The sequence below is a fragment of the Pterocles gutturalis genome, unplaced genomic scaffold, assembly GCF_000699245.1.
Source record: "Pterocles gutturalis isolate BGI_N339 unplaced genomic scaffold, ASM69924v1 scaffold32740, whole genome shotgun sequence".
Lineage (NCBI taxonomy): Eukaryota > Metazoa > Chordata > Aves > Pterocliformes > Pteroclidae > Pterocles > Pterocles gutturalis.
In genome coordinates, this window is record NW_010147008.1 from 3,272 (window position 1) to 14,699 (window position 11,428).

Here is an 11,428-nt window from a genome sequence, read left to right on the forward strand (position 1 = left end):
GGACCATCCCTCCATGGTGGGGTCTCATCCAGCCCCACTGCCTCACCGCACGTGGACTCATCACACAAGTGACGACTTTTCTCTTTGCAGCCCCAGATGCCAGCTCCCTGCGGCTGTGCCGGGCAGAGGCGTTGGTGGCCCTGGGACAGCACCGCCAGGCGCTGGAGGACCTGGAGACTGTGTGCAGGGCTGAGCCAGGAGAGCACGAGGTGAGCGGAGGGGACGTCCCTGCAGCCAGCTCTGTTGGGAGCCAAATCTTACTGTACGGGAGCAGTTTCCCCCTTTCCTGAATTCTCCTAGCCCTTGGATTCATTCTGTTCGGAAATACACTTGCCTGAATTCTCCTAGCCATTGGATTCATCCTGCTCGGAAATACACTTGCCAAAGCCGTTAAGTTGCAAATCCAGTGCAAGCACTGCGTTGCCCTAACAGGAGAGGTCCGGTGCCCCATCTGTCCTTGCTCGTGGGTGGGTGGTGAGGGCAGGGAGCTGTGCTGGTGCAGAGCATCGCAGCTGGGATTGCCCTAACAGGAGAGGTCCGGTGCCCCGTCCGTCCTTGCTCATGGGTGGGTGGTGAGGGCAGGGAGCTATGCTGGTGCAGAGCATCGCAGCTGGGGGCTTGGTAAAGTGTTGGCTGGAGGCTGAGCTGACCTTGGAGGAGTCAACCCTGGGAGCTCACTTGCTGCTTTGTGAAGCACTCGTTGACAGTAGTTTTGTGGCTTCAAAGGCAGAAGCCCTGGCGTCCTCTAGATCTCTGCAGGGTTTGTTTGCTTGGCTTCTGCACCTGCTGCATTTTGGGAGAGTTCTGTTTTACGAGTGCCTGGCTGTGGGTGGACCTGTGTTTTTCATCATGGGAGCAGCGGCGTGTGTGGGTGCTTTGGGCTGGGATGGGAGCAGGCAGGAGGCTGGAGGGAGGTTCCCTGGGGGCTCGCATGGGAGCTGAAGGGACACGTGCTCAGCTGGTCACTGTAGGTTTTTCTGCTCTGCAGGGTTTCTTCAGGAAAGGGAAGGTGCTTCTGGAGATGGGACAGAGAGCTGAAGCCCTGTTGGCGTTGGAGCACTGCCTGACGCTCAGTCCCCATTTCCACCCTGCTCGGAGAGAGATGGAGAAGGTGTGTGGGCTGGACCGTGGCAGGGTCTTGTGCTCTTGCACTCCACAGGGAGATGACCTTGTCCTCTGAAGGACTCACGTCCACCATGGTCATGCTTCTCTGGCCAGCATTGATATTGAGGGAAGTAGGATCCTGGTCCGAGAGCCTTGCCATCGCTTCAGTGCAGGTTCACCATGAAGAAAACTCCTCTTCCTCAGTCCATATCTTTGAGTCTCAGGTTTGGCAGGGTTTAGATGCTGCCATGGCATGACGTGGGCTTCGAGGCAGCATCAGTAGTCACCCAAAGCAAAGCAGCCAGCCCAAAGCTGCCACTGGAAAGCCAGTGTCTTTTCTGCAGATGTTTTCAGGCTGGTGCCCACCCAGGTACCAAAATTACCATCACCAGTGGGGCCTCTGGCAGTGTCCCCGGCAGGGGGGGGACATGCCATGCGTGGACATTGGCCCACTCGGAGCGAAAGGGCAGGGGAATGGGGAATGACCTTGTACCCACCACAGCTCACTCCCTTCCTGCTCTTTTTGGGTGATGGAAAACATGGGTCCCAGTCCTTAAAACACACCATTTTGTTCGCTGCCTTGTGCTACTTCCCTCCTTAGGCAATGCGAAGGCATTTTGTCTGACAGAGAGCTCAGCCAGTGCTGAAACAAGTAACTGTGATGTGCCCTGTGGCAAGCAGGAGGCTGCTTTGGGGAAGAAGGGAGTCTGGCAGCTCACCCGCCTCCCTGCTTCCTTCTCCCAGCACCCCTTGAGCCCCGCTTTCTCCTTGCAGATCTTCATGCGAGAGGATGCTCCTCGGCCATGCACAGCTGCTGCACTCCCAGGTGATGCTCACCAGGGCTCGACTGGTCCCCAGGTTGGTGAAGGGAGCCCTTCATTCCCATCTTCCTCCCCACAAGCTCAGGTAAGAGAACCTGCAACCATCTGAGACTGCAGTGGGAGTTAATATCCGTCTGGGACATCCCAAATTGGGGTTTTCCAGTGATGGGAATGGAGGTGTGAGAAGGGGAGGCTGTGCAGGATCATAGCCACGTGGTTGTGTGCTGAGATGGGAAGCTGCAGGTAGCAGAGGGTGGGAGAGCAAAGACACCATTGGAGCTATGCTGTGGGTACTGGGGACAGAGAGGAGGCTCTTTCTGTCTTCCATTCCTCTTCCTGTTTTATTCTGCAATGCTTATGGTAAGATTTTAGACTTATTGTGTTTAAAACACCCAAATCACTGTACATTCAACAAACAACAACAACAAAAAATCAGCTTTAATGTTGTTTTTCATCCAAAACCCACATTTGAGAGCACTTCGGACCATTAGCAGCTATCAAGGAAAGCTCATCTTTTGCTCTTTGCTTTTTGTAGAGAAATTTGTCAAGTTTGGAGAGAGGGGGAAATCAGAGAAAATGGGCTCATATATACCCAAATACCAGACAGTACATCTGGACAGACTGAACCCATGTTTTACCATTAGATGAGCAGGGATGGCTGAAGGCCACGCTCTCCTGCTGTCCCTCAGATGTAAGATGTTAATATGCAGCAACACTGGAGAAAAACTCCTGGTGCCATGGGGCTCGGTAGGGCAGGTGGGGTGGTGTATTCAAAGGGAGAAGAGGTTTCGTGCTTAATTTCATCTTTGCTGTGTCTAGGATCGGGAGGGAGAGCTGGTGGATGGCAGAGGGGATGCTGGGTCTGAGCAGGACCAAGGGACAGCCACCCATCCCCAGCTGGGGCGATGGCAGGAACCGGAGACGTCGGCAGAGGGGCAGGACCGGCAGTTGGTAGGTGAGTGTCGTCAAAGGTACCAAAATCTATGTCATGCAAAATACTTGTTTAAAATCCATTTTGGCATTGAAAACTTAGAGCTGGCGCTGTGTGGCAGCTCAGCGAGCAGACAGCCAGGGGCACGCCGTGGGGCAGCGCTGGCCAGCAGTTTGCTGCTTCTCATGCACGTCAGGAGGATCTGATGTTCCTGTGTTGAGCTGGTGGATGTACACCAAATCTTTGGGTCTACCTTGGTGAAAAGTTCTTGCTAAAGCCTTTTTTTCCCTGTGCGGAGCCAGGGAGAGGCTTCCTTTGCTTCCCATGGGTTTTAGATCAGAACTTACATTCCCTTGCGAGGGACACGGTGTGTCAATGTGTTGGGGGAAGCGGCACCTCCGTTGGCATTAACTTGCCATCAGCATCCAGCCAGTTGGCTTCCACGTATGTGGGTTTGCATAAAGCAGTGATGATGCCTTGTGACAGCTTCTTAGGCCACTTCACCTCCCAGTGCCTCAGTTTCCCTGCCTGCAAAAGGAGGTCAGGAGATACCACCTTCCTCTACCAAGCACCATGAGACCCACTGATGTAAAAGTGGTGGATGAATGCGGATGGGTTAATAGGGGGGTTTTATGGTGCATTTCCTACTTGCCACTAGATAGCGAAGAGGAAACAGCAGCGGTGAAGTATACCCAGCCGTGCCTCGGGGAGCTGCTGAGCCTGGCTGACCTGGAGTGCTCCCTCTGCATACGGTGAGTTCTCTGGCACGAGAGCTTTTAGAATGAAGAATTAGCACCTGCTGGGTTTTCTTTCCTGGTGTGGATCTTCACCTCTTAATAGCAAACTCAATCACCAGTACTGCTGAAATGCAGGTTTCGGTTGAGATAAGAGGGGAGGACAGGTCTTTGCCCCACCAGGATGTAAGAGCTGAGCTCAGATCGTCTGTCTTAGGGCGCAGCATCGTTAGGTCTGTATCGCTTGGGACATTGGAGCAGAGGTGGGGATGTTCAGTGGGGTCAGAGACTGGGAGCGGTGGTTGCTCTTTGTAACTGGAGGCTGGAACAGGAAGGTGTTGCCCCAGGGAAATCAGTGACAGGGGTACTGTGAACCCAGGGAGGAGCATTTCTGGGCTCTGTGCTTGGAGGTGGAAGATGGGAACAGGTTGAGCCCATGTCCATCTGCTGACTTGGGGCAGGGGAAGGGCTGGGTGCTGCCACAGGGAATGCTGAAACCAGGCTGTTATTTCTGGCGTGTCCCAGGACTTCGAGCAGTTGTGCAAGCGGCTGCTGGCAGAGGGCTGGGTGTTACACTGCTGGATGTTAAAGACGGTCAAGGTCTCCTGTACAGCAGCTTTTTCCAGCTCTGGGCATGGCACAGGGTAATGACACGGAGGAGAGAGAGATCAAGGTGGTATCTGATCTGAATTAAGTGAATGTAGGTCTCTTCTGAGAGCCGGGAAGCATAATGTTCAGGAGGAGTCAGAGCTCAGCACTGATCAGGGCTTTCCTGAGACCTTCATTTCATTTCTGATCCTGGAGCTACCTGTGAGCACCCCGAGTCCTTGCTGCTGGCTTTGCTCTTGGAGCGGGGGAGAAGGAGGTGCTTCACATTGCTGCCTTTTGGGCTACACGCTGCCGTGGGTGTCTGGGGAACCACAGCCCTGCGGGGACCAAGGAGTGCATGTGTGTATTGATGGGGTCTGTGGGGACCCCCCAGGGATGGGAAGCAGTGCTCAGGCCTGAGACAGTTCTCATCTTACATCATTGTGCAAGTCTAACAGCTTGAGCCCAGACTTCTAATTAAAGGGATAAGCCAGTTAGGAACCTTTACATTTAATTAACAGGGGTTATGAGCAAAGCTTGGCCAATGCAGCTTTAGTAAAGGCGGGTTGCACTGCCGTGGGCTGCCAGGGCTTGGAAGACACAGCGTGAGATGGTTTTCCATGGCATTGCATCCCTGCAGCATTGCTATCTTCAGTGCCGAAGGCTGGTGAAGGCAGCCAATTTCCCTTGAAATGGTAGGGGACATGGGAATTGTTTTGTTGCTGCTGGAAGCAAAATCTCTTGTTCTCAGCAAGGGGATTCAAGGAAGCTGCAGGTACAAGGCTGGGGATACCCAGAACCAAGTCCCTGACTGCTTTGTAGGACCTCTACACCGTGGGGCTGAGACCAGCTGGGGTTTCCAAAGCAGGGTGCTGAGCCAGGCCTGGGGAATGACAGCTTTGAGGGCCCCCAGCCCTGCGAACAGAGGCTCTGGGAAGTTTCTCTCTGCTGGGATTACCTGTTCTCCTTCCCTGACGTTGCTCTCTGCGGTCTGGTGACTTTGGTGCCTTTGCAGGATGTTTTTTGAGCCGGTGACAACACCATGCGGGCACACCTTCTGCAAGGAGTGCCTCGAACGCTGCCTGGACCACCGGCCCAACTGCCCCCTCTGCAAACAGAGCCTGCGAGAGGTGAGGGCACGCGTCCTGCGAAAAAACGGGGGACAGCTGGGGACCGGCTCCAGCTGCCAGCATCCTGCCCAGGGCTGGGGTGGGAAGGTTTGATGCTCTCGTGTTAGCAGCTCCAGGGTGGCATCAGTTCTGCTCACATGGGAATGACCAGACAGTTGATAATTAGGATCAAGAGATTAATTTCCACAAGATGCCAGAGTGATTTGGTGATTGTAAACAGGTCTGGGAGGCAGAGAGAGAGAGAGAAGGAAAGAAGTGAATGCTAATTACTTTAAAAAATGGAAATGGATGGAAAACCTGCTGGCCTGGAGATTTGATTTAATCTTTAATGAAAAGGGATTAGGATGAGACCGTCAGGGAAATTAGGTTGTCATACAAGGGCTGCATCACTGTCAGAAACAGGACGGGCCCTGGGTCTGAGCTGTGTCTGGAGGTCTCGGCGGAGCTGACATCCCATCCTGCTGGGTGGCTTGACATCCCCCGTTAGGTTTTATTCCTGACTTTTTCTGGTCTAAAATTACCCTCAGCTCCAATAAAAGTGACCGTGATTCAGAGTCCAGCAGGACCTCGGGGCTCCCCCTCCTGCTTTTCTCCAACCTATTTCTGGGTCTAATTTCTTTTAGTACCTGAAGGCTGGAAGCTACAACCCCACCGTGCTGCTGCAGGATATCATGCTGGCCACCTTCCCCGCCCAGCTGGCCGAGCGCCGGGAGCTGCACCGGGCTGAGATGGCCGAGCTCTCCAAGTAAGCAGGGACCTGCTCCAGCGTGTGTGTGTCCGTGTGTGTATGGATGGAGGCTCAGAAGGGCTCCGAGGGGGCTGCTGTGCTCCAGTGATGTCTGTCCCACTTCTAGCACCACGTCATGGCAGTGCTGGGTGGGTGTGGACATGCCCCATGGGGAACTTGGGGATGAGGGAGCAGCTCTGCAAGGAGCTGTTTTGTGGGTAGAGGCTAGCCGTGGGCTCTTGGTGAGCCAACTGGAAGCTTTGGGGTTGCTCTGTGCCAGAGCATCACTTCTTGGGGTAAAGGACACATCTGGTTTTGGGGGAGCAACTGATGCAGGGCCCTTGTGATGGTGTTTTCTCTGGGAGGTTTCATAGTGGTCTCTCCTCCTGTCTCTCAGCCTGACCAAGAACATCCCCATCTTTGTATGCACGATGTCCTTCCCAGGCATTGCCTGCCCTCTGCACGTCTTCGAGCCCCGCTACCGCCTCATGATCCGGCGGTGTCAGGAGACCGGCACGAGGAGATTCGGCATGTGTATATATGAGAATGGGAAAAGGTGAGCTCCTGGGCAGGACGCCTTCCCTCTGCCCTGGCTGGTTTGCCCCTCTCTGCCCCAGCCCCAGATGTCTAAAACCACTAGTAGTTTGGAGAGGAGGAATAAGGTGCAATTTCCTATCCCAGTGCATGGTAAAATGAGCAAGGAGGGAGGTGGTATGTTCCCCACAGAGCAGTGAAACGGGATCTCTGTGCCTCCTGGCCAGACAAGGAATGGGGCCAGGGCTGGAGCTGGGCAGAGACAACGGTTGCTGTTAAACACAGTGGGCTGGGAACAGCTTCTGGCTCAGGACATCTCTGAGCTGCGTGGTTCCCTGGCCGTGTCCTCCAGCTCCTCTTAGTGAGCACTTTGAAATTGCTGTATTTCTCATACTCTGTCCTTAACAAGTTGTGAGAGGACACTGGACTAAATGGGATTTTGCTCTGTGCAATGTTCCCATCCTTATGTTCCTGGTGGCACCACCAGATCTCAGATGGGCTCAGTCTCCAGGCTCCTAACCCTGTTAAATACCTCTATTTACATGACATATCCTCCCTGTGCTGCAGTCCTGTTTGAGTGAAATGAGATAAATAACATTTTTTGGGCTTTGGGAGGGTGTGTCTGCAAGGAATGGTGTCTTCAGGACCGCCGGACATTAGGGCAGTATGAGGACCTAAGTCATTTTGGTATATGGCACATCCAAGGGAGTGCAGGCAGTGCTCTCTGTCCCCTGCTCTCTTAGCAGCAAGTGGTAACTACAGAGTTGAGTGAATCTCTGAATTTCTGCCTCCCAGCCAGCTTGTTCTGGGCCTTTTCCGTATTGGAAGTGGTGCCTTCAGGAGAGGCAGCTCTCCCACCGCCAATCTTAGCCCCTCTTTTCTCTCTCCGTCTCCCCCCAGTTTTGCAGACTACGGCTGCATGCTGGAGATCCGGCAGATCGAGCTGCTGGCGGATGGGAGGTCCTTGGTGGACACCATCGGCCGGCAGCGGTTCCGGACGCCGCGGGCACCGAGACGGCTACAACACCGCTGACATCGAGTTCCTGGAGGACAAGAAGGTGAGGGCAGGGCCAGGGCCACAGCCCCGGCTGCGGTGGGTCAGAGCCTCCCCAAACACCTTCTGCCGTCCTCTCCCCTCCGCGCAGGTGGCTGGGGAGGAGCTGCAGGAGCTGCAGTGCCTGCACGAGAGCACCTACCGCCTGGCCCAGCAGTTCTGCGAGCATGGGGACCTCGCCTCCAGGCACCTTTTGATGCAGCACGGACCGCTGCCGGAGAAGGAAGAAGACATCCAGGTAATGCCCCGAGGGAAGGGATGCTCTATGTAGGGAGGGTGCCAAGAGAGCCTCTGAAGCAGCAGGGTTCCTGTGCTAACCACCCCGCTGCCCTGCTCAGCTCCCTCTCAAGATGAGCAAAATAAACCTTATTTTCCACTCCCGTTACCAGTTACGGCATCTCTTACTCACTTGTTTGTTAGAACTGTTTAATGTTTCTTTATGATTTGAAACTGTTCTTGGAAATGGAACAATGAGTTTTAAAAGCTTTGCCAGAGTCTTTTCGTAAATGAGAACAGAGAAACTGAACTGTCTGGATTTGAAAACACTTGGGGGGGGAAAAAAAAAGAAAACAAATGAGCAAAGAAATGAACCCCACAGCTCAGCGAGTCTGCAGTCTCCTTTCTCATTGTGTTGCTTTGGGACAGTCATAGCTGGCCAGAGGAGAGGAGCTAAGAGGTCAGGATCCAGTTTGCTTATTAAATTGCTCTGACAAATTCAGATTCTGGAGGAAAAAAAAAAAATCCCCAAATTTAGTTTTCACTCCTTTAAGAAAGTGTTTGCTGCCTGGATCATTACAAATACGCTCTTGCTGGCCTGTCCCAGGCTAGAGCTCTCCTGGCCAGCAGTCATGTCATTGCCGTGCTCAGAATTACAAAACGACTCATCCCCTTTCAGCTGAATCAAGCATTTTGCTCTTAGTTTGGCTCAGGTTTTAAAAAAGCTGGTTTACAAAAGCACTGACCAGCAGTTGTGCCTGCCTGGCCTGCACCTCTTCTCTTTGAGTGATGATAAGGCAGATACCCCAAAAGATATTGACCGTGCAGGATTTGGCCCATGCTTACAAAAAGCAATGCCTTAAACAAGGAAAAGCACAAGATATTTCTTTGTCTCTTTAGTATCGACTTTTTCCTGGTTAAATATGTGTCTGGAGACTCCCTGGGGAATGCTTGTCTGGAAATTTAAGCTGAAAGAAGGGTAGATATAGATTGGATATTAGGAAGAAATTCTTTACTGTGAGGGTGGTGAGGCAGTGTCCCAGGTTTCCCAGAGAAGCTGTGGATGCCCCATCCCTGGAGGGGTTCAAGGCCAGGGCCAGGCTGGATGAGGCTTTGGGCAACCTGGGCTAGTGGGAGGTGTCCCTGCCCATGGCAGGGGGGTTGGAACTGGATGATCTTTAAGGTCCTTTCCAACCCAAACCATTCTATGATTCTATGAAATTAAATTACTTTATCTGGCAATTTTGAGCCTGGACAGACAAAAGGACTCTTCAGAGGAACGCCTTGGCCAAAGCTGGCATTGCCATCCTGATAAGAGCAAATCTTTCCCATCAGCGACGCTGCCCAAAGCCCCCGCGCTCACCTTGCTGTTCCTGACATGGGGGTCTCTCGCTCTCTCCCCTCCAGGCTTCGGCAGACGGCCCGACGTGGTGCTGGTGGCTCATCTCCATGCTCCCCCTTGACCCGTCCTACCAGCTGAACCTCTTCTCCACCACGTCCCTGCGCGCCCGCCTCACCCAGCTGCAGCGCATCCTCGCCGCCCTGCTGCAGCAGCCCCCCGCCCGGCACCTGCTGCCCGAGCATAGCCCCCGGGGCCACGTCTGACCCCCCCTGGTCCCCATCCTCTCTGCAGGGGAGACCTCCACCCCTTAGGTTTCTCTATGTGTTGCTTCATGGGTTTGTGTGTGGCTTGAGCCCCCCCAAAAGTGACCTCAGCGATGAGCTGGGCACCCTCTGCCCGGCTCAGTGGGGCTGGTACCGCACTGGCAGTGACACTGCACCGTCCATGCCGGCTCTGGGAGCTGCTTGGTGACACGGCTGTGCTGTGCCACCCGGGGGTGGACTGGGATGGAAAGCTGGGTTGTGTCTTGGGAGCCAAAGTCACTCGCTGAACTGCTTCAGCGCTAAGGAGGACTCTCCTTCAGGCGGAGGACTGAGTGCCAGGATTGCCTCTTCCTCTTTGAAGGACAACGTAAGGATTTTGGTATGTGGTCCTGCTCTGTGCAGCAGATTTTCAGGCTTGGGAGAGGTGGCACTGGGAGACAGAGAGGTCCCAACATCTTCCCCCAGCCTTGGGAGATGACAGTTCTGCCTCTGCTTAGGAGTGTGACTGCATTTCTATTCAAACAACAAGAAAAATGAAACAATGCAAACCCCACAGTGCTGCTTATAACCACCTGCATGGCCGCACAGGGAGGAGATGCTGCTCTCTGAATGTGCCCGGGTCAGGAAGTCCTATCCCAGTGCTCTGCTCGGTGCTGTGCTGTGCTGAGCTCCCTGGCTGCTAATCCAGCTGCCGGCTCCTCTGCAGTGAAGTGCCGTGGTGGGGGGATTTGGCAGCACTGGTGCTTCTCCCCCTACTCAGAGGCTGCTGTTGCCAAGCCTGGCTGGGGTCAGGTTGTGGGGCCAGACCTGGGGGATGGAAGGAGCTGTCAGTGCGAGGGAGTTAAGCCTGGAAGTGGCTTTGTGAGACTTTCTGCTCCTTGAGTAGTGCAATTTTCTCTCTTGCCCAGAGAAGCTGTGGATGCCCCATCCCTGGAGGGGTTCAAGGCCAGGCTGGATGAGGCTTTGAGCAACCTGGGCTAGTGGAGGGTGTCCCTGCCCATGGCAGGGGACTGGAACTAGATGATCTTTAGGGTCTCTTCCAACCCAAACCATTCTATGATTCTATTAATTTTCCCACGTTCAGTGTTTCTTGTGAACTTTCTGCCTCCTCAGGAGAAAAGCGGGATCTGAGCTGAAGCTGGATCCTTGCACTCGAGACCCAGAACAGTTCAGGATCCCCTGAAAGAGCACAGAGTGATGTCCAAAGGAGCTGGATCTCCAGAGAGCCAGGGAGGGGGCAGGACCAGTGGCCAAGGTTGTGAGCCCCATGTCAGGGGACCAAGTGCCTGTCTGCAAGTGCCTGGCTGCTGCTTGTCTCTAAACATGAGGAAAAGACTATCCCCAGGACAGACCAGGCTTTCCTCCATGGAAATCCTGAAGGTGTGGGATTTTGTCTCCCATCCATAATTTCAGTGGCTTTGGGTTGAATTTTAGGAGTGATAGCCGCTTAGTGAGTCATGGGATTAACATCCAGAATTTTATCCCTGCTTTTCCCAAAGGCTCCACACCCATCTAGGGGCTCAGTGAGCTGTTGGATGTGTGTGTGGGAGAGAATGTCAGGGTGGGGCTACAACACTCCTTACTACACATGATGCATCTCAGCATCCTGCACGTGCTGGTCCTGGTCCTGCCTCCTCGCTCTGGGCTGAGCCAGGGCAGGATGCTCTGGATACAGCTCTGGAGAGGTCCCTGCCCAGGGCCACCACCTTTCCCCGTCCTGCTCTCTCCAGGAGCAAGAGGTCACAGTCCCTTCTCTCCAGCAAAAAGTGCCTCCCTGGAGTGACAGTGGGCGTGAACTGAGAGCTTGCTCCCCAGGGACCGTAATGAGCTCAGGGCAGCTGAGGACAACTCAAAGCTGGCTTTGCTCCTCTACCTTCGAGCCGTGTCCTCCCTGCCTTCGCTGCTTGCTCTGGGGCACTGTGGCTCCCCCAAGGAGCTCTATCCCTGGGATGCTGGATGGGGGTGAGCAGGGGTCGGGGACAGA

General features: G+C 54.2%; 1 protein-coding gene across 1 annotated transcript; it reads left to right on the forward strand.

Annotated features, from left to right (window-relative positions):
• Positions 1-90: 90 nt before the first annotated feature.
• LOC104470849 (LON peptidase N-terminal domain and RING finger protein 1-like) lies at positions 91-9,444 on the forward strand (the record flags this gene model as incomplete). Its single annotated transcript, XM_010085922.1, is given in 10 exon segments — positions 91-209; positions 2,745-2,880; positions 3,515-3,608; positions 5,194-5,308; positions 5,932-6,053; positions 6,433-6,591; positions 7,470-7,565; positions 7,567-7,627; positions 7,715-7,861; positions 9,247-9,444. Coding segments are annotated over 10 exon segments (1,247 nt in total), but the record flags the coding sequence as incomplete, so codon positions are not given.
• Positions 9,445-11,428: the final 1,984 nt, after the last annotated feature.